At 43.6% G+C, this 22,542-nt stretch overlaps 1 protein-coding gene and 1 long non-coding RNA gene across 5 annotated transcripts in view; one reads left to right on the forward strand and one right to left on the reverse strand.

The window, feature by feature from the left end:
- LOC311018028 overlaps nucleotides 1-7,584 on the forward strand; it is a 21,232-nt gene extending 13,648 nt beyond the window's left edge. The window contains exon 4 of the long non-coding RNA XR_014597676.1: nucleotides 7,459-7,584. This is a non-coding gene — a long non-coding RNA (uncharacterized lncRNA). The remainder of the gene's footprint in view (nucleotides 1-7,458) is intronic.
- On the reverse strand, nucleotides 64-22,542 carry LOC311018010 (putative E3 ubiquitin-protein ligase HERC4). Of its 4 annotated transcripts, none has more exons than XM_084016735.1 (24): nucleotides 22,104-22,539; nucleotides 21,263-21,422; nucleotides 21,093-21,169; nucleotides 20,481-20,702; nucleotides 20,315-20,406; nucleotides 20,060-20,190; nucleotides 19,846-19,970; nucleotides 19,690-19,766; nucleotides 19,365-19,477; nucleotides 18,582-18,641; nucleotides 18,000-18,105; nucleotides 17,703-17,901; nucleotides 17,194-17,342; nucleotides 16,633-16,749; nucleotides 16,386-16,478; nucleotides 16,041-16,133; nucleotides 15,742-15,906; nucleotides 15,496-15,636; nucleotides 14,804-14,970; nucleotides 14,604-14,670; nucleotides 14,438-14,508; nucleotides 2,398-2,581; nucleotides 2,198-2,294; nucleotides 64-1,134 (listed from the first exon to the last, which is right to left on the reverse strand). In XM_084016735.1, exons 1-24 carry the CDS (start codon nucleotides 22,300-22,302, stop codon nucleotides 914-916), a joined length of 3,126 nt encoding a protein of 1,041 aa, XP_083872861.1. In that variant the 5' UTR covers nucleotides 22,303-22,539; the 3' UTR covers nucleotides 64-913. The 4 variants fall into 4 exon arrangements, with proteins under 4 accessions (XP_083872861.1, XP_083872862.1, XP_083872863.1 ...); XM_084016734.1 differs by lacking the exons at nucleotides 64-1,134; nucleotides 2,198-2,294; nucleotides 2,398-2,581 and adding exons at nucleotides 12,713-13,262; nucleotides 13,800-13,905; nucleotides 14,031-14,214 and having other exon boundaries at nucleotides 22,104-22,533; XM_084016736.1 differs by lacking the exons at nucleotides 14,438-14,508; nucleotides 14,604-14,670; nucleotides 14,804-14,970; ... (4 more) ...; nucleotides 16,633-16,749; nucleotides 17,194-17,342 and adding exons at nucleotides 2,863-2,933; nucleotides 3,254-3,317; nucleotides 3,408-3,577; ... (3 more) ...; nucleotides 5,055-5,171; nucleotides 5,269-5,417 and having other exon boundaries at nucleotides 22,104-22,542.

Consider the following 22,542-nt stretch of genomic DNA (forward strand, 5'->3'; position numbering starts at 1 on the left):
GTAAAATCTATGTAAAAACTGGTATTATCCAACATGAAATCTGCAGAGAAAGCTCAGTGCTCATGAGTTTCTGATGTCATTTATTTTATTTATTTATTTAAACATAAAAAAACTAAATCTACAAGTCAGTTGGGATGAAACAATAAAACCACAGTACAAATACTTTGTTACTGTACTTAGAAACATTTTCAGGTATTTGTACTTTACTTCCTACATTTTAAAACAAATATCTGGACTTTCTACTCCTCGCATTTTCAAAACAGCCTTGTTACTTTAGCTTTAATGCATTCAAGGGGAATTATTGATTTCATCAAGCTTCATTTAGCCTTGCAAAAAATAACTGCCAGTAAAAATGTCCTTTATAGTGATATGTTTCACTTTATACTTTGAGTACATTTCTGAGCCTGTACTTTTCCACTTGTACTTGAGTACTTCTACTTTGTGTCTTTTTGACCACAAGTAGTTCTACTGAAGTAGAGAACGTCTGTACTTGTACTGTGATACCATTTACTCCTCTCACTACATAATGCAATTAAACAGAACCACAAACTCAAATTACCGCACAATTTAACGAACCCATCTCTGACACATAATCCCCAGAACATGATCCTCAAAAAAATGTATTAAAGCATGAGATTAGTAAATATTAAGATTTCAAACATATAGCTAATAAATAAACATCAATAGTTTAAATTATTAAATGAGACCATGTTTAAAAATAAATAAATGACAAAGTGCCTTTTAGTGCTGCAAAGAAGGAATGGCTGCTGTTTGGTCACCCAGGTCTGAAGGATACTCTCGATACAACGTCATGACGTGCATTCAGTACATACATTTAGATTTCATCGCGAGGAAGAACAGGAAAGATGATCCTAAAATAAAAATGTGGCCCGACAGATAGAGTCCACGCTCGTCACATCAAGAACCCCATCTCTGTGGTCAGCGCCTCCGTCAGCCTATCACGCATGATCTTCTTGGACGAGTACTGAGGCAGGTACAAGATGGAGTGACACGTCAGGGACTCGGGGAAGTGCTGATCATAGCACTGACCACTCTGGCGTTGCATAATGCGAACCTTCATCTGGACCTGGTCCATGCCGAGGACAGGAGCCCTACGAAAACCGGTCAGGAACCCTGGAGAACACCAGAGTGAGTTACTTTGAGCAGCAACCTTACTGGATCTGGATCCATGTGGATTCTGGTGTGAAGCTGCTAACAAAGTTAGTTTCATAGTTCAAGGTTCAACCTTACAGTTAAGTGTTACAGTCATCTTAGTAGCTAACTAGCATTGGTAGCGAATAGAGACCTGTCAATCAGTAGGTAAGCCCTGCCCCCTAAAGCATCCCCTGCTTTCTGGTCTGGTGGACTCTAAATGGACCATAATGTACTAAATGAACATCATGCTGGATTGAAGAAGACTTGAAACTAGAGATTGAGACCATAAACTCATGTTTACAATGTTTACTGAGATAATACATCAAGAGAGAAGTAGGACCATTTTCTCATAGACTTCTATACAACCAGAGAGGAGTCGCCCCCTGGTGGCCAGCAGAGAGAAGTAGGACCATTTTCTCATAGACTTCTATACAACCAGAGAGGAGTCGCCCCCTGGTGGCCAGCAGAGAGAAGTAGGACAATTTTCTCATAGACTTCTATACAACCAGAGAGGAGTCGCCCCCTGGTGGCCAGCAGAGAGAAGTAGGACCATTTTCTCATAGACTTCTATACAAGCAGAGAGGAGTCGCCCCCTGGTGGCCAGCAGAGAGAAGTAGGACCATTTTCTCATAGACTTCTATACAACCAGAGAGGAGTCGCCGCCTGGTGGCCAGCAGAGAGAAGTAGGACCATTTTCTCATAGACTTCTATATAACCAGAGAGGAGTCGCCCCCTGGTGGCCGGCAGAGAGAAGTAGGACCATTTTCTCATAGACTTCTATACAACCAGAGAGGAGTCGCCCCCTGGTGGCCAGCAGAGAGAAGTAGGACCATTTTCTCATAGACTTCTATACAACCAGAGAGGAGTCGCCCCCTGGTGGCCAGCAGGGAGAATGACAGTTTAAGGCACTTTAGCCTGGGCTTCACTTTTCAGAATCGGTTGCTGCCTCGGAAGTTACTATACTGTAAATGTTGCGATCACCGCAGAAAAAGATCCCTTGAATTTTGTATTGAGCACCTTTAACATTTGGTACAATACTTACACAGGAAATCTTTCCTCTGGTCTTCAGTCAGCTCATCAAAAACCTCCCAAAACATTTGCATGGTGGAGGAGGAAAAACGAAGATCCCACTCTGTGTTCTTATTGAAGTCACAAAAAAAAGATTGTTACATTGTTTGAGATGGCAAAATCAAGCATGTGGCGTAAATCAGCTGCAGAGTAAACAAGAGGAATTTGGTGTACCTGTTTCAGTTTTGCCCAGTCGTAGACATCCTGGCCTACCAGCACTCGCTGCAGCTCCCCCGGCCGAAACAACTCCACCAGATCCTGGTCGCACACCTGGAAGAAGCCTCGCTTGAACGCCTGAAACACACCCTCCACTGATGTGTTGAAGGCGTGATTCACGTAGGCTTCCACAAACTCCTTCCTGTTCGGCAGATTAAAGTTTCATGAAGCTTCATACGCTTGTCTACAAAACTTACTTGTGGTATACCTCAAGGATCGATTCTGGGCATCATATTTTCTCACATACTTGCCTCCCCTTGGTCACATTATTAGTCGACATAAGATATCTTTTCATTTCTATGCAGATGATACACAATTATATCCTAATGTCAGCTCTCCTGATCAGGTTGGTTGCCCTAAATGATTGCTTGCAGGTTGAGGGTCTCATAACCAATTTAAGATTTAAATATTTAAAGGTCTTACTTATTTTGTCCCGTCACTGGCTTCCCAGGATTTTGGGGATCAAGATCAACTTCTGTGCCATCCCAGTTTATCTGTTAATCAATCACAGAAAAGAGTGGAGGTTAGAGGAAAATCTTCGGAATACTGCAACCTGGTCTCTCATTTTACATTATGTTCCCATGCAGCGAAACTACATTGGGAATCACATTTCAAGGGAAACATATTTGGTTGTGGATTTCGTCTACTCTTGGCGTATCAGAAATTTGTTTCAAACGAGTCGACAGAAGTTCAGCCGGGACGAGGTCTGGGAAAATATGCTTCCCTGGAAACACAAGTGAGATCGCAGGAACATAATTATGTAGGAGACCAGACTTGAAACGAGACTCATAAAAGGAAATCCTTAAACACCAACCGAAAAACACATGTCCAGGTCTTCAAGGTCATCCTCGTCATAGTCCAAGACGTACTGCAGACTCCTGAGAGGGAAAAAAAGCAGTTTTATTACAAGAAATGTTAACTCTAAAACAACAAGAATGCAGAACAAAATTATAAAAATGAATACTGACTTTCCAACGTCCGGGCTGAACTCCGTCATATCCTCCAGCGTCGGCTGCACACCGAGCAGCTTCTTGAACAGAGCCAATGGGAATGGTAAGTGTATGATACTCTGGTTGTACAAGGCCAGTCCGCACAGGAACCCAAACAGGAAGAAGCTTGTCTTGTCCTTGTCCGATACCTGAATTGATAAAAGTAGAAACAATGAAAATGTATGTTGACTGGTACCATTGTTGCTCGTCACCTTCAGCAGGGAAATTCACGAAATAAAGTGAACCCTGGGTCTACGGTTTCATGGTCAACAGTTCCTGCGACAGGATTTAGGGTCTTACCGTGGAGGGGAACCACGCCAGCGTTTTGGAGTCGTTGAACATGAACATGCCGGATTTAGTCGACACTAATTCACGAAAAAAGTGGTGAAAAAGGTCTTTTCTGTAGACCTGCGTGTGCTTTGGGTCGTCGTCGAAATATACCTGAGAGGCAAAAAGATTTCCTGTTAGGTAGACTTAGGCTTAGATTAAACAAGCAAGACAATACTTACAGGATACAATGAGATGAGATACAAAATAACTTGTCTATTTACCATAAGTGGCTTCTTGAACGTGCTGTGATGAGCTGCAGCCAGTTGTGTGAAGGTGCCTTCCAAAAGTGACAATCGCTTCAGCTTCAGTTGAAAAAAATCATCGGTATTGCGAACCCATCCGAAAAGCCAATTCGTGTATCCCTGGTGTTCCATCTATAATACAATTAAAAATACAATTTATAGAAATATATCTTCAAAAAGCCTTTTTCACGCTGCATTTTCGTTGCAAGATTATCGTTCTATTTTTCACAACATTGTTGGTGTAAAAGGTCCAGAGACAGATTGGGGGTGTCAGAGTGGTTCCTTGTCACAGAGAAGAAACCAGAAGAGACCAGGAGAGACCACCTCAGTGTGAACGGGGAGAGCCAGGAAGCCGGAACAGAAGGTTACGTTTTGAAGACATGTTATGTGAACGACCCGCCACCAGGGCAATTTAAAGAGCTGAGAAGAAGACCTTTCACATTATGATGCATGGCAACTTGAAAAGTCGTGGTAATGTGCACGACAAGCAAAAGAAACTCAACCCTCGCTTCACCTGACATTGTTGTTTTGGTATGCTAGGTCTAATCATATTCCCGGCGCTTATTTAATACACTATGCATACTGAGAGGTCTTCTTGCCATGATTATGGTGAGATTGCTGTGTAAAAATGCCTTAAGTTGCCCATTTACGAACTCAGCAGACACAGAGCAACGTTAACATTCATTTGGAGTCCCGTTTCTATCCGACTGGTGAATGTAAAGGCACATTTCATTCTACTTTGAGCTCTGTTTTGGTCTCCACCAAGTCACGAGGAGAATCTTAACACTGATATATTGTTTGGATAGTTTAGGTCACATGAGGCTCAGGTTACCTGAGTGCATGAAGCGTTGATGTCGAAAACCATTTTCTTCGATTTCAGATCCATCACAAACGGGAAGTTACAAAGGACAAGTGGCTGAGTGTCCGTATCCTGAAGACAGCAAGTAAGTCATTAACTCACAAAAATGTCAACTTAAAGACCACAGACGTCAAAATCGGTCTTTTTTACATGAAGAGACACTATATGAAACAACGAGAGACATTCATTTTGTACCTGGATTTTTGACACTGAACGCCAAATCTGTAGATCCTCCTGAAGAAATGTTTGGCTCATCTCCAAACAGAAGGTTTTTTCTGAGATCTTCCGACGTCTTGGGATCCTGTCGTTGGCCTTTAAAAACAGGTACATTTAGGTAGGAGTTAATTCAGGAGAGAAGACCGGTGGGGGAAACAGAGGAAAGATCACAAGCAAGGCCGCCGATACTGACGTTGTACATGTGCTGGAGGACCAGCAGCAGGTTTCTGACTCCAGAGCTGCGAGGAACCAGATCCAAGGACAGGATGGTGGAGAGGGCCTGCCTCCAGACCTTTACATGTTTGACCCTGGTGGAGGACGGCAGCAAGGACCACCAGTCCACTGAGGAAGACGACATTAAACATTTGTGTCCACCTTTAACCTTTTACCATTTCTATTTCATAACTGCTTAAACAAATAGACTTCTATCTTTGATGTAAACACTAGGAACACACCGATACCACTTTTTTCAGACCAAGTACAAGTATTTACATTTCAGTACTTATCAAGTACTTAATAATACCACTACAGTTCTAACAATAACTTTTATTTTCATCAGATGTTCCACACTTTCTGACAAATAAAAAATTGCTCAATGCTGTCGTTGACATTTTAACATCAAACTTTGTGTTTTCCTGATGCAAACAGAGCAGAATTTGGAATATTATTAATTAACCATTTAACCGTCAGTTAAAAGTAAAAATAGCGCTGGTCCACCTTAAAAGCTCAGTCCACCTTAAGTGTTCCTGAGCCGGAGCGGCCAGAGTTGTTGCTAACTTCGAGGCTCACTTTAATTATCAGCTGGCTGAAAACGAGGCACAGGAAATTAGCTCATGTCTAGTTGTAGCATTTATTAACAAATTAAAAAAATTCTGCATTCTGCTACATTCATGCTGTAATGTCACTGCTCACTTCATACTCACCGTCACACACTCGCTAACTATAGTACATCAGTGGAAACCCTGACAGATTCTAGCAGGCAGACACACAGCTGACAACTTCGCTTCACAGCTAATTTACCTGATTTGGCGGAGACTACCTAGAATGCCTGTCTAGCTTCATGCTGCGGCTAAATTAACGTTAAATGAAGCACATCAGTACCTACGACCTGGAGGCTTTCAGCAGGGAGTCTTTGGACGGCTGCGGCGACCGCCTCTGCCAGCTTGGGGCTCTGGATCACATGCAGGAGCTCGTTGAGGAGAAGGTAGATCCTCAACCCCTCCACTCCCGCCGGCTTTTCGCCGAGGGAAGGAAGCAAGTGCAGGACAGCAGCCTCAACCTGTCAAGAACAACGTAAAACCCACAAGGAGCATTGCTTAAAGGTTTTGAAAGTAATCTATTCATCGACCACATTTCAGTTTTCATACCTCTGTCAAAACGTTCTCCTTCTTCGCCAGTTTCTCGAAAGCAGTTTGTGCAAGTGACAAGTCCAAGCCGGAGTACTTTGAGGAGGTCTGGAAATGTCTGTCTTTGCTGCGGAGACACAATTTTGAAAATGTGACGTGATGCGCGACAGACGAAGGAGTGAAAACGAGTGCACAGACGGCGTTTACCTTCGGTCAAGGAGCATCCGATTCATACGGGATGCAGAGGAAAACGTCCTGCGGATTTCCCTGTGTGGTGGCGAGTCCGCGTTAAAGGAGATTGGTGATATTCAACAAAACCAGTTATGATAGAATACCTGCTGCAGCGTTATACTCACCCTTTGATCTTCTTCCATGGTTTTGAATCACATTTAGAGAGCCATCGGTCAATCATATCATTGATAGAGTCGTTGTTTGGCTCCTCGTGAACATCCTGTGACAGGAACGACAAAGGGTTTGGTCTTGATGATTGGGGTAACCCCCCCACAAATGTGGCCTGTATTGTGTGTATTTCTGTGCATTTGTGTTGTTACCTGGACAGACGTGCACGTTGCAAATGAACAGTTTCTTCCAGCGTAGATGTTTCTAATATTGAGATCGTCAGGTGCGTCTAGAATAATAACAGAAATACGTTGGCTGTTTGCCATGGAAACCGAGCCATTTTAAATATGCCACACCTACGTCTTTGACCACCTCAAGCAATTCCTTGTTAGTCTCATAGTGTAAAAGTGCATTCAGAGCAAAGGCAAAATTACTTTTTTGTGCGGCGCTATTACAAAGAAAATCAATGCAAAGATGCGAATTGACGCAAATTCACGATGGGCAGCTGTTTAAAATATTTTGATGCGAAAGCCTATCAGTGTTGAGATACTCCTCCTGTCATTGCTGAATCAGAACAGGAGGCAAAACCTATTGTAGTGGTCTGTGGTCCCCCAGAGGTCTAGATAGTAGCTCACATTAGTCCAGAGACCAGACCAGACTATGTGGAGGAACCAGAGACTGTCTGTGGTCCCCCAGAGGTCTAGATAGTAGCTCACATGAGTCCAGAGACCAGACCAGACTATGTGGAGGAACCAGAGACTGTCTGTGGTCCCCCAGAGGTCTAGATAGTAGCTCACATTAGTCCAGAGACCAGACCAGACTATGTGGAGGAAGTCTGTGGTCCAAACAACAAGGTCTCTGCTGTATTTATGTCTAGATGACCTTATTTGGAGTGTTGATGGAGCAGCTACAATGTTAGCGTAACCTAGCACCCATCAACCAGACTCCATTCAGAAAACAAGCATTTTAAAAGTTGTTGGCTTGTGGTCTTGCAGACAGACCTAACAAAGCATGACTTCTGAGTTTTTACAGAACATCGTCATTATGTAGTTATTTAGGCATCCTTTTTTTATCTGTTTGCTGCAATTAAATCACGACAAAATTGCAAATTTTGGGATCATACAGCTTTAGTAAACCAGCCAACGTGTGTCTTTCTCTGAACCCAGATAGGACGTTGTTTGGTTTCCCGGTGTATCTGGGACATCACAACATGTACAAAGCAGCAATATCTGACCTTTTTTGGCTAGAATCAATTCGGTTTAGTAATGTGAGTTACCTGGTGGAAGCTGCACAGGCAGCGGCACGGACGGGTGACCCTCCTGCCGGCGTCCCAGCTGCCCCTGCTCCCCACGCCCAAAGGAGTAGACCCTCCTTGAGTCCGTCAACACTAACGTGTGATGTCTGATTGAGAAAGCAATGTAACACAAACACTATTTTAATGTCAACGGAGATGCTTTCTGCATGCAACCGCACTTCAAAAAAGCTGATAATTGTACCATACCGTCCACACGCGACCTCTGTGACCTTTGCCCCCCAGAGCTCCGCGACGAGCCGAGGTCGCAGTTCATCACTGAACGAGTTGTGTCCGAGCTGTCCATATTGACCGGAGCCGAACGTAAACACTGCACCGTTCTGAGGAAGCAACCAGACAACCAGAGTTTATAGCGCCACTTTTGTTTGTTGTTACTTATAAGCACATCTGTGGTGATCCAAGAAGTTAGTACATGATATCATTTTCTCACAAAAAGCATTTGTTAATAAACTTTTTGAAATCTTGCCCCTGCTCCCATCTGATTTTCAGTGTCGGTGTACATTAAATATATTAAAAAACGTATATTTGATTGACTGATAATGAAATGTTTGGGATTTTTGGTTTAGCTGACACACAATTGCTCTGGTTAATCCAACAATTCCTGTTGAATTTGGCAGACAGATACATCCCGTCATCAGCGTCATCTGATCAGAATTAGAGAGAGTATTTAGAAGGAATATCAGCTGATCAGTTGCTGCACTCACGCCCGTAACCTGATCAAAAGGCGGCAATAAACTTCAGCAAAGCCAACAGAAAATGAAATAAAATACATTAACAACACAACACATCCAAACAGGATTGATATAAAACTTCCAACGTCAATTTGAGGGGGGGTTTCTATCAAAAGCAAAACTACACAAAACTGACAATCCAACTATAAACTATCAGCTTTTTAAGGCAACAAATTATGGCAAAACTGAGTCTCTATCACTACATCACTGTTCACCTCAACACATCACATCAATACAGCGTCATAGAAAGAGCAGCGTCTGGATTTATGCCGGTGTTGAAAGTCACACCGTAGAGATTTCTAAATACGCCGGTGTACCGTTAAACCACCGGAGCGGATCAGGTTTCACTGCAAGAGTGTTAAACTCACCTTTGTCACAATGGCGGTGTGATCCATCCCACAGGAAATGTGAATCGTTTTCTTCATGTTGAGACAATGAACAAGAGTTGGTGCAAGTCTGTCTGTACAAAATAAAATTGACATTCAGGTTTACATGTCAGAAGTAGCATATATTTTAATATGTGTTTTTTTTGTTTAACCTGTTGTGTCCCCGAGGCCGAGCTGCCCACGGTGGTTTCTGCCCCAGCCGAACACAGCTCCGGAGACGGAGAGGGCGAAGCTCTGCCCTCCCCCGGCGGCGATCTGGACCAGGGGGACCGCCGACAGAGATCGGAGGTGTTGGGGGGAACCCCTGGAGGCCTGGCCCCATGTGTACACCTGACCATCTGTGGAGAAAAAACACAAATTTTGCAAATAACTTTGGAATAATTTTGAACCGCTTTATAAATAGATTTTATAAATAGTTTATTATTATAATTATTGTTATCTTGTACTTTCAGCAACTATTGGACTTTGAGTCAACTTTTTCTGTCCCGTCTTTTTTTACCACCCAGTCAACACACAAAAAGTGCTGTTGCCATCTTTGCAACCAGTGAAGGAAGTAACCATATTTGGACTGTGAAGGACCAACAGGTGGATCTGATGAACAGCACGCTTATTGGATCTGCATTCATGTGGATTCTGGTGTGAGCTTCATGAATAAAGTCCAACTTGACAGCTAAGTGTTAAAGTCGTATTAGTAGCTAACTAGCATTGGTAGTGTGGTAGCGACCTGTCAATCAGCAGGTAAGCCCCGCCCCCCCCTAAAGCATCCCCTGCTTTCTGGTCTGTTGGACTCTAAATGGACCATAATGTACTAAATGAACATCATGCTGGATTGAAGAAGACTTGAAACTAGAGATTGAGACCATAAACTCATGTTTACAATGTTTACTGAGATAATACATCAAGAGAGAAGTAGGACCATTTTCTCATAGACTTCTATACAACCAGAGAGGAGTCGCCCCCTGGTGGCCAGCAGAGAGAATGCAAGTTTATGGCACTTCAGCAGTTGGCTTCACTTTTCAGAACTGGAGGTTGCTACCTGGTTGAAATGGACTGAATTCATTGTATTGCCTGTAACTCCGACGTATAGGAATATTTTAGCACTTTCCGTATTAAGTCTGGATTAAGTTTATACGGTACCTTTGGTGAGGGCCACTGAATGCTGGTTCCCACAAGCAACCTGAGAGACGGCTATGTTACGCAAACCTTTCAGAGGCCTGAGAGAAAAAAAGAAAACAGGAAAGAGCAGAGCTCAATAATCAGAGCTGACACCAATGTGAATACAGGACATTTGGTTCTTCCTTACCTAAAAACGTTAGGGCGAGTTGTGTCCAGGTAGAGAACTTTTCCACTCTCAGACAGCAGCGTGAACACGTCATCACCATCATCATCATCATAATCATCACCACCACCACCACAACACACAGCCTGAATCTTCTCTCTGCATTCTGACACAACACAGCAGGTTATAGCGCACACAGAGACATGTTTGTAAGAAATGAGAGAGAAGAAAACACAACACCGATGCTCACTGTTGTTCCCTCCGACTCTCGTCCCGTCGTCCCTCTCGTTTTTGCTCACGACGCGCGCGTCTCCGTCCCCTGTGACGATGGCGAGCGCGCTGCGACCCGCGGACAGACCCGTCACGCGCAAACCGGGGTTTAAAAGGCGAACTCCGTCCGCTCCCCACGACAACATCTCGGCAAAGAGTCCTGCAGGTCCGCCGGCTGCGCTTTATGTCTCAGCCAGAAACGAAACTCCCATTTGACTCATGACGCAGAAGTCAGCTGTGATCAGGAAAACAAAACTTAACATAAACACATGAACCGTGATGAAACGAAACTAAAACGCCCAGCGAGGCGGAGGGAGGAGGAGGAAAGGAAAAACGAAAGTGAATCTGCTGATTTTACAGTCCTACTTCTCTCTGCTGGCCACCAGGGGGCGACTCCTCTCTGGTTGTATAGAAGTCTATGAGAAAATGGTCCTACTTCTCTCTGCTGGCCACCAGGGGGCGACTCCTCTCTGGTTGTATAGAAGTCAATGAGAAAATGGTCCTACTTCTCTCTGCTGGCCACCAGGGGGCGACTCCTCTCTGGTTGTATAGAAGTCTATGAGAAAATGGTCCTACTTCTCTCTACTGGCCACCAGGGGGCGACTCCTCTCTGGTTGTATAGAAGTCTATGAGAAAATGGTCCTACTTCTCTCTGCTGGCCACAAGGGGGCGACTCCTCTCTGGTTGTATAGAAGTCTATGAGAAAATGGTCCTACTTCTCTCTGCTGGCCACCAGGGGGCGACTCCTCTCTGGTTGTATAGAAGTCTATGAGAAAATGGTCCTACTTCTCTCTGCTGGCCACCAGGGGGCGACTCCTCTCTGGTTGTATAGAAGTCTATGAGAAAATGGTCCTACTTCTCTCTGCTGGCCACCAGGGGGCGACTCCTCTCTGGTTGTATAGAAGTCTACTAGAAAATGGTCCTACTTCTCTCTGCTGGCCACCAGGGGGCGACTCCTCTCTGGTTGTATAGAAGTCTATGAGAAAATGGTCCTACTTCTCTCTGCTGGCCACCAGGGGGCGACTCCTCTCTGGTTGTATAGAAGTCTATGAGAAAATGGTCCTACTTCTCTCTGCTGGCCACCAGGGGGCGACTCCTCTCTGGTTGTATAGAAGTCTATGAGAAAATGGTCCTACTTCTCTCTGCTGGCCACCAGGGGGCGACTCCTCTCTGGTTGTATAGAAGTCTATGAGAAAATGGTCCTACTTCTCTCTGCTGGCCACCAGGGGGCGACTCCTCTCTGGTTGTATAGAAGTCTACTAGAAAATGGTCCTACTTCTCTCTGCTGGCCACCAGGGGGCGACTCCTCTCTGGTTGTATAGAAGTCTATGAGAAAATGGTCCTACTTCTCTCTGCTGGCCACCAGGGGGCGACTCCTCTCTGGTTGTATAGAAGTCTATGAGAAAATGGTCCTATTTCTCTCTGCTGGCCACCAGGGGGCGACTCCTCTCTGGTTGTATAGAAGTCTATGAGAAAATGGTCCTACTTCTCTCTGCTGGCCACGAGGGGGCGACTCCTCTCTGGTTGTATAAAAGTCTATGAGAAAATGGTGTTACTTCTCTCTGCTGGCCACCAGGGGGCGACTCCTCTCTGGTTGTATAGTCTATGAGAAAATGGTCCTACTTCTCTCTTGATATATTATCTCAGTAAACATTGTTAACATGAGTTTATGGTCTCAATCTCTAGTTTGGATGCTTTAGGGGGCGGGACTTACCTGCTGATTGACAGGTCCATTTAGAGTCCACCAGACCAGAAATTATAAAAAAATATCCTTATTATAATTTGTTTGATATTATTCAAATCAGTAATGTTTTCTTTTTGTAAATCTTTGTATAGAAATTTAAACCTCATTTACTTCAATAAGTAATGACGGCGTCCAGGATCCTGTTTTATAAGTTAATTCACCTTAATCGCAAAAAATATCTTCTTACCTTAAAAGTCAGTATAGAGGACTAGTATGTTTTTTTTCTGTATGCCATTTATTTTCAAAAAGAACATGTTTTGTTTAACTTGGTCCCAAAAGAAAATCTCTGTAAAATCACTCAACATATGCAGTATATTTGTAGCATCCATCATCATCATTTTCTTGAAGAAATTTAAACCCGTCACGTTTGCTAACATATATGCTAGCAGCAGCTACAGAGGCTGATCCTTGGTTTCTTGCTCTATTAAAAAGTAAATGTAGTGGCACTGTATTGTAATCAACCCAAAACTACCAAAGAGGAACAAAAGAGCTGAACCAGCTGGACCGCAGCAAAGCATGACAATGTTCCTGATGGTTACTTAAAAAATGTGGAGTCCTCTGTTCACTTGTAGATTCTTCTATCGTTGCTCAGGGCCTCCATCAGCTTGGTCTGCATGACCTCCTTGGTGGAGTACAAGGGCAGCTCCAGGGTTGAGTAGCAAGTATGTGACTGAGGGTAGTATCGGTCGTAGGAGAGGTCCTTGACCTCGAGGACTTTGACTGTCATCTTGATATGATCCGTGCCGGCGATAGGCAGCCTTTCAAAACCAGTCACAAACCCTGGTGAAGGGGGAAAAGTGGGAATCAGTGAGTTGCTTGACCTGTCATTTGTTTTTTTGTGACATCCTAAAAGGCGCGTGCACAGCAGACTAAACGCAAATGTCCCACACAACACAATTGTATATAAACTCAAAGACGCGACTTCGGGTCGGGCGCATTTTGGGCTTTTTGTGTGTGATTTTACGACCACTGGGATAATGTTGTGAAACGGATTTCCACGTTAGGTTTAGCCAACAAAAAACACTCTGGTTGGTCGTTGATAAGTAAAATAGAGTGTAGCATATTCACGCGGATGCAGTCACTACAGACTACATGGCGTGAAATGACACTTAAAAAAGCAAGAAAGGCAGTCTTATTGCATGACTTATAAATACGGCAATTGGCAAAAGTGGGCCGACAGAACAGTAGATGTGAAAACACTCATAAACCCTCTAGATCTAAATATATGAATAATACAATAGTGATATAATATAATAACATATATAGAAAGTCTGAGCATAAAAATAATACATTGTAATAATCTGGTCCAATACTTACAAAGGAAAGCTTTCTTCTGATCCTCAGTGAGTTCATCAAAGACCTCCCAAAACAGGCCTATGGTGGGATGTGATGGTGTTTTGTACACCCCCTCATAAGTTGTGTTCTAATTAGAGTGAAACAGATTGTTACAAGTACTTCTGTTACAAATCACATTCAAATTAAGCACGATGTGGGCAATGCGGATGCCATAAATGTCATATTGTGAGGCGCTCTTGTTTTAGACCGTACCCGTTTCAGTTTCTCCCAGTCATGGAAGTCTTTGCCCAGCATCACTTCCTGCAGCTCGTTTGGTCGTAGCAGCTCCACCAGATCCTTGTCACACGCCTGGAAGAAGCCTCGCTTGAACTCCTGAAACACACCCTCCACTGATGTGTTGAAGGCGTGATTCACGTAGGCTTCCACAAACTCTTTCCTGTTTAACAGATTAAAGTTTCATGTAGCTTCATGTGCTCATCTACAAAACTTACTTGTGGTGTACCTCAAGGATCAACTCTAGGCATCATTATGTTCTCTTCTACATGCCTCCCCTTGGTCACATAATTAGTCGACATGAAGTCTTATCATTTCTATGTAGATGATACACAATTATCCTAGATATTAAAGATCGCTTTGCTCTTCTTCTCAATGGAACTTACTTATTTTGGCCTGTCACTGGCTTTTCAGGGTGCTCAGGATCAAGGTCAACCTCCGCCCCGTCCCAGTTGATCTGTTCATCAGTTATAAGAAAGAAGAAGATTTAGAGCTTTGAGAAATGACGATAGGTACCCGAAAGAAGATGAAAGAGATACTTGAGACACATACTGAAAAGTCCATGTAGAGGTTTTCTAAGTCATCATCGCTGTAGTCTTCCAGGATGTTCAGCAGACTCCTTGAAACACAATACAAGGAATTTAACAAGTCAAAGAGGCTGTGTAATGTTTCCAGTATGTTCTGAGCAGAAATCAGCACCTGCAACCAGAAATTAGTTTGATTTAGACGTAGATTAATTTGACTCTTCTTACTCTCCAATGCACGGGCTGAACTCCATCATGTCCCCCAGGGAAGGCTTTACGCCGAGCAGCTTTTTGAACAGAGCCAGTGGGAAGGGTAAGTATATGATGGAGCGGTTGTACAAAGCCAGTCCACACAGAACCCCGAAATGGAAGTATCTCTGGTCTTCCTGTTTTGCCTGGTGTTGACGGAAGAGACAATTTATAGCAGAAAAAAATGGATACAGTAGGACCTTAAGATCTGAACTAGAAGTTTTTTTATTACAATATATTACCATCTGTGATTTCTGGGTTCAAAAGTTATCTTTCTATGAGAAAGAAAGGTATATGTTTGTTTCACATAGCTCTGGTGTTATTCAATGTTGTTTTAATATGAAGCACTTATTAAGTAGACCTATCAAACATCTGCAGGAAAAGAATATGAATTTCACTAGTAGTAGTAGTAGTTGTAGAAATGTTGGTTAGAAGCACTTTGGGTGAACTTCTTCACGGAGCTTCAAAAGAAAACACAGGTTCTTTCTCAGAACCTTTCATTAAAGGTTCCTCAGAGTTTCCTTGAAGAACCTCTATATGTCTCTCAAGGATCTTGTTGTTTCACCAGTGTGGAAATACATTTTGACGTATACGGTGATGTGAGGAAAGAACCAATAAAGAATACGTCTAACTTTACGTTTACATTCTTGTACGAGGATCTAAAGTCTTACTTCGGAGGGGAACCACGCCAGTGTTTTGACGTCGTTGAAGATGAACATCCCAGATTCAGCTGACACCATCTCGTGGAACACATCATAGAAGAAGTCTTTCATGAAGAAGTTATCAAATGTAAAGAATTTATCATAATACACCTGGAAGGCAAGAAATGTCACACATTAAGACTTCCTCACGGAAAGTAGCTTAAACAAGAGTTACTTTGTAATAGTGCAATAATCAAATTAAAACTAGGTGCTGACCACAAGTGGAAACTTGTAGCTACTGGGATGAGCAACAGGCAGTTGTTCAAAGGTGTCCTCCAAAACTGATGCTCGCCTCAGGTCCAGGACAAAAAGTGGGACTTCAGGCAGCTGGAGTTCGCTTCTAGAGTCGTAGAACATTGTCCATACGAGCACTGCTTCTTCCTGGAATACAGTTCAAGATATCGTTTCTCATAACGCACCAAAGCATTTCTGTCTTCGGTGTGTATCTCACTCAGAGAATGTGTATTCTATCGGACTCAAATGCAGCTAATTCTCATGAGGCACAGTTCAGTCACCTTCATTAGGTCAGCATATCGATCCAAGACAAATTTCTTTGACTTCAGATCCATCAGGCTTGGAAAGCTACAAAGGAAAAGGGGACTTTCTATCTGAAAGTGGGAAAAAGCAAATACATATATGTGCAATGTAAATATTGTAATTACCGAAAAAAAATTTAATTGTTGGAAATTGCAGGACATATTTTAATATCACAATTCATAATTCATCTGCCAGAGTGCAACAAACCCCCATAAAATAGAGCTTGCTCATTAAATTCAGACCCCCTACAGAGTTCTAGGTCAGCTGATATTGTGAATACAATATAAAATGTACATTAGTCGTATGTCTTGTTTTATTTTTACCACGCTTTCTGCAAACATACGACAGAGCTGCAGTTCCAGATCAGCTTCTTCATCAGCTTCTACATCAGCTTCTTCAAGAGTCTGAACAATGGCCTTAAAAACAAGTGTGTGAGAGATATATGAGAGAAGCAATGCATCGCAGTAAGAAGCCGTATTTTGCAGACTATTATATCACAGTATGAAGCAGCAGCGGTGCTAATGCCACAATAACATAGACACGTACAGTCGAGTGTTGTTTTAGGTTTACCTTGGATCCTGCCCGCATACGCCAGAGCTGCAGTTCCTCGTCAAGAAAGTCTTCATCCATCGACACACAAAAATCACTTTCCGGCAACCTTTGAGGTCCTGCAGTCCGACTGTTGGTCTTTAAAACAGAAAACAATGCATCGAAGTAAGAAGCCGTACTTCCAGGTCTTCAACATTTTCAGGCCGAGGACCCCCAAGGCCAGACCCAGTGGAGGGACCCCCAAGACCTATAGAGACCTGGTGGAGGGACCCCAAGACCTACAGAGACCCGGTGGAGGGACCCTCTATTACATGTCATATAAAACTGTGTTCCTCATTAAAGCAGCCAATAATAATGTGTAGTGCAGCCTGTAGTTCAGGTATAACAGTACTTTGTAATGTTGGATGGATACAGTGATACAATTTCTCAACATAATATTAAACAAACAGGAATATTTATATTTGCTTAATATATGTTGTATTCATGTTAAGGTGTATTTTTTGGGACATATTTACATTTTTGGAAGGAAAAAAGTTTGGGATCGACTCATTTCAGGCCCGAGGGCCGCTGACTGATACTTACGTCGTACATAAACTGGAGGACCTGCAGCAGGTTTCGGGATCCTGAGCCTCGGGGATCAGGCACCGAGTACAGGGTCACGGAGAGGAACCTCGTCCACACCTTCACGTGGGTCTCCATGATGGGGGGCGGCAGCAAAGACCACCAGTCCCCTGAAGGAGACAACATGGAGATCGGAGGACATTGATGTCAGACAGCATTTAGACAACGGAGTCGTTGGTTGGATGTGCCTTAAAGACGTGTTCCCCAAGCAGACACTGCAACCAAATTCATAACTATAAAATAAATCAGCATAAATCGTGAAAAAGGGTGAATTTGTGCACAGTCTGTCGGTAACCGCCAAATGTAAATACATTGAATGACCGTTGCAGAAAACATCCATCCATCCATCCATTTTCTACCGCTTATCCTGTATTTAGGGTCACGGGGGCGCAGAAAACATGTAGATGATAAATAGATTTGAAAAAAAACAGGGTTTTTGATTTCATGGCTGTATAACGTAGAAACCATACCGATGACCTGGAGACCGTCAGCAGACAAGCCGAGTACAGCCGAAGCGACCGCCTCGGCGAGCTTCACGCTCCGGTCTCCACGTTTGCGTCTCTGGATCCCATGTAGGAGCTCGATGAGGAGAAGGTAGATCCTCAAGCCCTCCACCCCCACCGGGTCCTTATCGAGGGAAGGAAGCAGCTGCAGGACGGCGGCCTCCACCTTCGAAAGACAGAAATGAAAGCCTCGGATGAGTTCGAACACAACGAGAAACACATGCAGGATTATCCAGAACCCGCTAGCACGTTTCAGTTACGTACCTCTGCGAAAACATCAGCCTTCTTCAGCAGTTTCTTGAAAGCGAGTCGAGCAAGTGACAAGTCCAAGCCGGAGTACTTCGGTGAAGTCTGGAAATGTTTATCTTTGCTAAAAACACAAAGAAAAAGACTCATGTTCATACGAGGCATGGGACGACTTCACAAATTCCATGTCACGATTATCACAAAAGAGATGAAATAATTGTGATTCGTGATATTATCCCGATAATCATCAAAATATGCTTGAAATCTTAAAAATTGCACAAAAAAACACTGGAAGAACTTTACATTTTGTAAAAAAAAAAAAAACTTTTATTGCATCATGGATGAAAACCCTGTTTTAGTCAAAAACAATCAAATAATATTAAATATCATGATATTTAAGATAATATGGATAAATAAAGGATGAATAAATAAACAAAAAATATATTTGTATCAGGCTCTATTTTTCACTTCCCTACCATGATAGGGACCTAGACAGCTTTTTCGATATTATTATTATAATATTTAATTCCCGATAATGAAAAGTCACCATGATCAAATTATTATTATTTTTTTTTTCTCAAAAAGAGACACTGTGTTTACCTTTGCTCAAGGAAGCTGGCATTCATGCAGGATGCCGAGGAAAACGTCCTGCAGATTTCCCTGTAAGGATTTAACATTTTGAAATCACCACTATTGCTGCTTTGAACCTGTGAAGTCCCAGATACGCCGGGAAAGCTGTGAATTTCACTGAGCTGTACTCACTGTATCTAGTAAGATACACATCTGCTGGTTTACTACAGCGGTATGAACCCAAAATAAGAAATCTTGTTGTGATTTAACTCCAATAAACAGATAAAAATGAAACCGAAATAACTCCATCATGATGGTGATCAGTAAAAAGTGCTGAGTCATGCTTTGTTAGGTCTGTCTGCAAGACCACAAGATAACTACTGTTAAAACGCTGGTTTTCTGAATGGAGTCTGGTTGATGGGTGCTAGGCTACGCTAACATTGTAGCTGCTCCATCAACACTCCAAATAAGGTCATCTAGACATAAATACAGCAGAGACCGTTTGGACTACAGACAGTCTCTGGTTCCTCCACATAGTCTGGTCTGGTCTCTGGACTAATGTGACCTACTATCTAGACCTCTGGGGGACCACAGACAGTCTCTGGTTCCTCCACATAGTCTGGTCTGGTCTGGTCTCTGGACTAATGTGAGCTACTATCTAGACCTCTGGGGGACCACAGACAGTCTCTGGTTCCTCCACATAGTCTGGTCTGGTCTCTGGACTAATGTGAGCTACTATCTAGACCTCTGGGGGACCACAGGCGACTCAACAAAGGGGTTACATCTTGAAAACAAAAAAAGCCACATGCTCACTGCCGCGTCGTCTCCCAGGACCTCCAGTCACATCCGGAGGTCCATCGGTCGATCATGTCTTCGAGGCGGTGCGGCGTTGCATCGTCCGCAGCGTTCGTCTCCTCACGGACGTTCTGAGAAATAAACAAGTCGAAATTTGCATCATTAAGACCCTGAGTATCGTGGTCTTTAATGCAGAGGACTTCAAGGTTTTCAGGCCGAGGACCCCTAAGGCCTATAGAGACCCGGTGGAGGGACCCCCTGCAGGAACCCTGTGGACCCTCTAGGGGTCCCAGACCCCAGGTTGAAGATCTCTGCTTTAATGTGTTCAGGTCTGTGCTGGCACCTCGTTAGACGTGCAGGTCGCGTATGAGCAGTTTCCTCCTGCGAAGATGTTTCTGATGTTCGTAGCATCAGCGGTGTCTGTAATAATAATAATAATAATATTTTAAAAATTGCCATTCACATGATTTAACCGCGTTACTTTAGTAATGTGAGTTACCTGGTGGCAGCTGGACAGGCAGCGGCACGGACGGGTGACTCTCCTGCCGGCGTCCCAGCTGCCCCTGCTCCCCACGCCCGAAGGAGTAGACCCTCCTCGAGTCCGTCAACACTAACGTGTGATGTCTGAGCAGGTGATACACACATTTATACATATTTATAGATATATATGAAATTCTCAGAATGATTGCACTACGAAAGGTGATGCACCATACCGTCCACACGCGACCTCCGTGACCTTTGCCCCCCAGAGCTCCGCGACGAGCCGAGGCCGCGGTTCGTCTCTGAACGAGTTGTGTCCGAGCTGTCCATATTGACCGGAGCCGAACGTTAACACTGCACCGTTCTGAGGAAGCATTCGGTTGTACTTACTGAGGTTGTACTTCCTCCCTACAGACTATAGTTACCACATCTGGTTACAGTGTAGTACACAGTGTTACAGAGGAACAAGTACTGATCAGGGATCCAACCTTGGTCAGAACGGCGGTGTGGTCCTTTCCACAGGAAATGTGAATAGTTTTCTTCATGTTGAGGCAAAGGACAGGAGTCGGTGTATCTCTGTCTGTAGGAAATAAAATGTGCATGTGATGGAAATAGTATCGATAACTTTCATTAACTGACTTGTCGCTGCAGTACCTGTTGTGTCCCCAAGGCCGAGCTGCCCCCGGTGGTTTCTGCCCCAGCCGAACACAGCTCCGGAGATGGAGAGGGCGAAGCTCTGCCGTCCCCCGGCGGCGATCTGGACCAGGGGGACCACCGACAGAGATCGGAGGTGTTGGGGGGAACTGGTGCCGGGCTTCCCCCCACCCAGACCCAGCTGGCCCCGCGAGTCCCGCCCCCACGTGTACACCTGACCGTCTGTTTGGATACAAGAAACAGTTGAGACCACGTAGAGACAATGTGGTGCCAACAAAAAACCTTATAAACCCTTAAAAGGTCGGTTTACCCAAAAAACACCAAAACTCCATAAAACACTGAAAAGTTTCCTTCTATATTAAAAGAATTACATTAAATGTATTGACTTCCACAGTTAGTAACTTTATTATTATTGTATTAAATGCTTTATTTGCGTATTTGATTGTTCTGCCTGGGCAACAACGGCTGTATACCATTCAAGCCAATAAAGGGCATTGAATTTAATTTCAAATCAGAGCATTTGATTGTTTTGGGGTCGAGGCAGAAAAGCTTCTCCAAACTGCGGCACATGAAAGCTACATTAAATTTAGTTTAACGAACACCTGCCGGTACCTTTGGTGAGCGCTACTGAATGCTGGTTCCCACAAGCAACCTGGGAGACCGCGATGTTGCGCAACACTTTCATCGGCCTTAGGGAAAAAAGAAAACAGAAAAATCAGAGCTCAAAAAATGTCAAGATTTTGTATCTCACGTTTGAAAATCACTGGTTTCCGTCTCCTTACCGAGGAACGTTAGGGCGAGTTGCCTCCACGCAGAGAACTTTTCCTTTTTCGGAGAGCAGCATGACCACATCACCACCACCATCTTCACCATCTTCGTCATCATCATCATCATCAGCAGCACAACACACAGCACGGATCTTCTCTCTGCACTTCACAAACTCTGACAGAACCCAACAGGTTACAGTGAAAAACCTTCATAAAGAGTTTACAAACCAGTGTTACTTAATAAACATCGTACATAAACCAACATACATTTTTGTATTCAATAAACCTGAAAATGTTGGTCGAGGTTAAAACTCACCTCGCCGTTCCTCCTTCTAGCTCAAATTCAAGACCTCGTAAGGAACTATTTTTCTAGGCGTAATAACATTCATGCTCTCTTGGCTCTGTTGTGATTGACAGCTCAGAGGGGGCGGGGCCAAAGTATAGGAGCATCAACATGTATGTTGGCATGACAAATTCAACGGTGCCAATAAAAATTAAATATTCTTTTTTATTTTGTTTTCTTTTGCGTGGCTAGGGGTCAGAAGTTTGTATCATAAAGGATATTGTTAAACATATTGTTTCACTAATCTGCATCTAAATTGATTTAAGTGGCTAGCTCAACCCGGGCCACTAACGTAAAACTGGAAGCAGCCAACATTAACCCAGAAGCTGCTTCTGATGAGTGCATTTTAATGGCGTTTATCAGTAATGCAATTATTTTAGATAATATTAACAAGGTTGGATGATTTGAGTTAAATCAACTTAAGACTTTTACACAGTTTAACATAAATGGAGGTTAAATCGGAATTATTTGGTTTGGTCCTATAAATAAAGAGCAGAAACACGTGATACCCACTCTGTCTCCCGTCCTTGCTCGTCTCGCGGACCACGAACGACTTCCCGTCACTCTTGACGAAGGCGAGCGCGCGGCGGCCCGCGGCCAGGTCCGTGACGTCATAGCCGAGGTTTAATTCATGAACGCCGCCGTCCGTACCGCGTTCCCCGTCATCCGAGCCCCTTTTCAGCCGCTGACTGTCCTCTCCCCATGAAAACATGTCGTCTCTGTGTGTGTGCGGGACTCACCAGGACCCAGAATCGAAACTGAAAGTAGACCCGATCTCTCAGTGAGGAAAACGAACCCTAAACACAGACGAGTCGGCTGAAGAGAAACGAAAGTTAAACACTCGCTCATTATTATTAATGTAATGTTAATGAGGTTTAAATTGACCGGAAGTGCGTCAGCGTTGCCTTTTTGTTGTTGTTGTTTTGTTAGTTTCATGCGCACAAAGTTGTGT

Source organism: Eutrigla gurnardus, assembly GCF_963514095.1.
Source record: "Eutrigla gurnardus genome assembly, chromosome: 9".
Classification (NCBI taxonomy): Eukaryota; Metazoa; Chordata; class Actinopteri; order Perciformes; family Triglidae; genus Eutrigla; species Eutrigla gurnardus.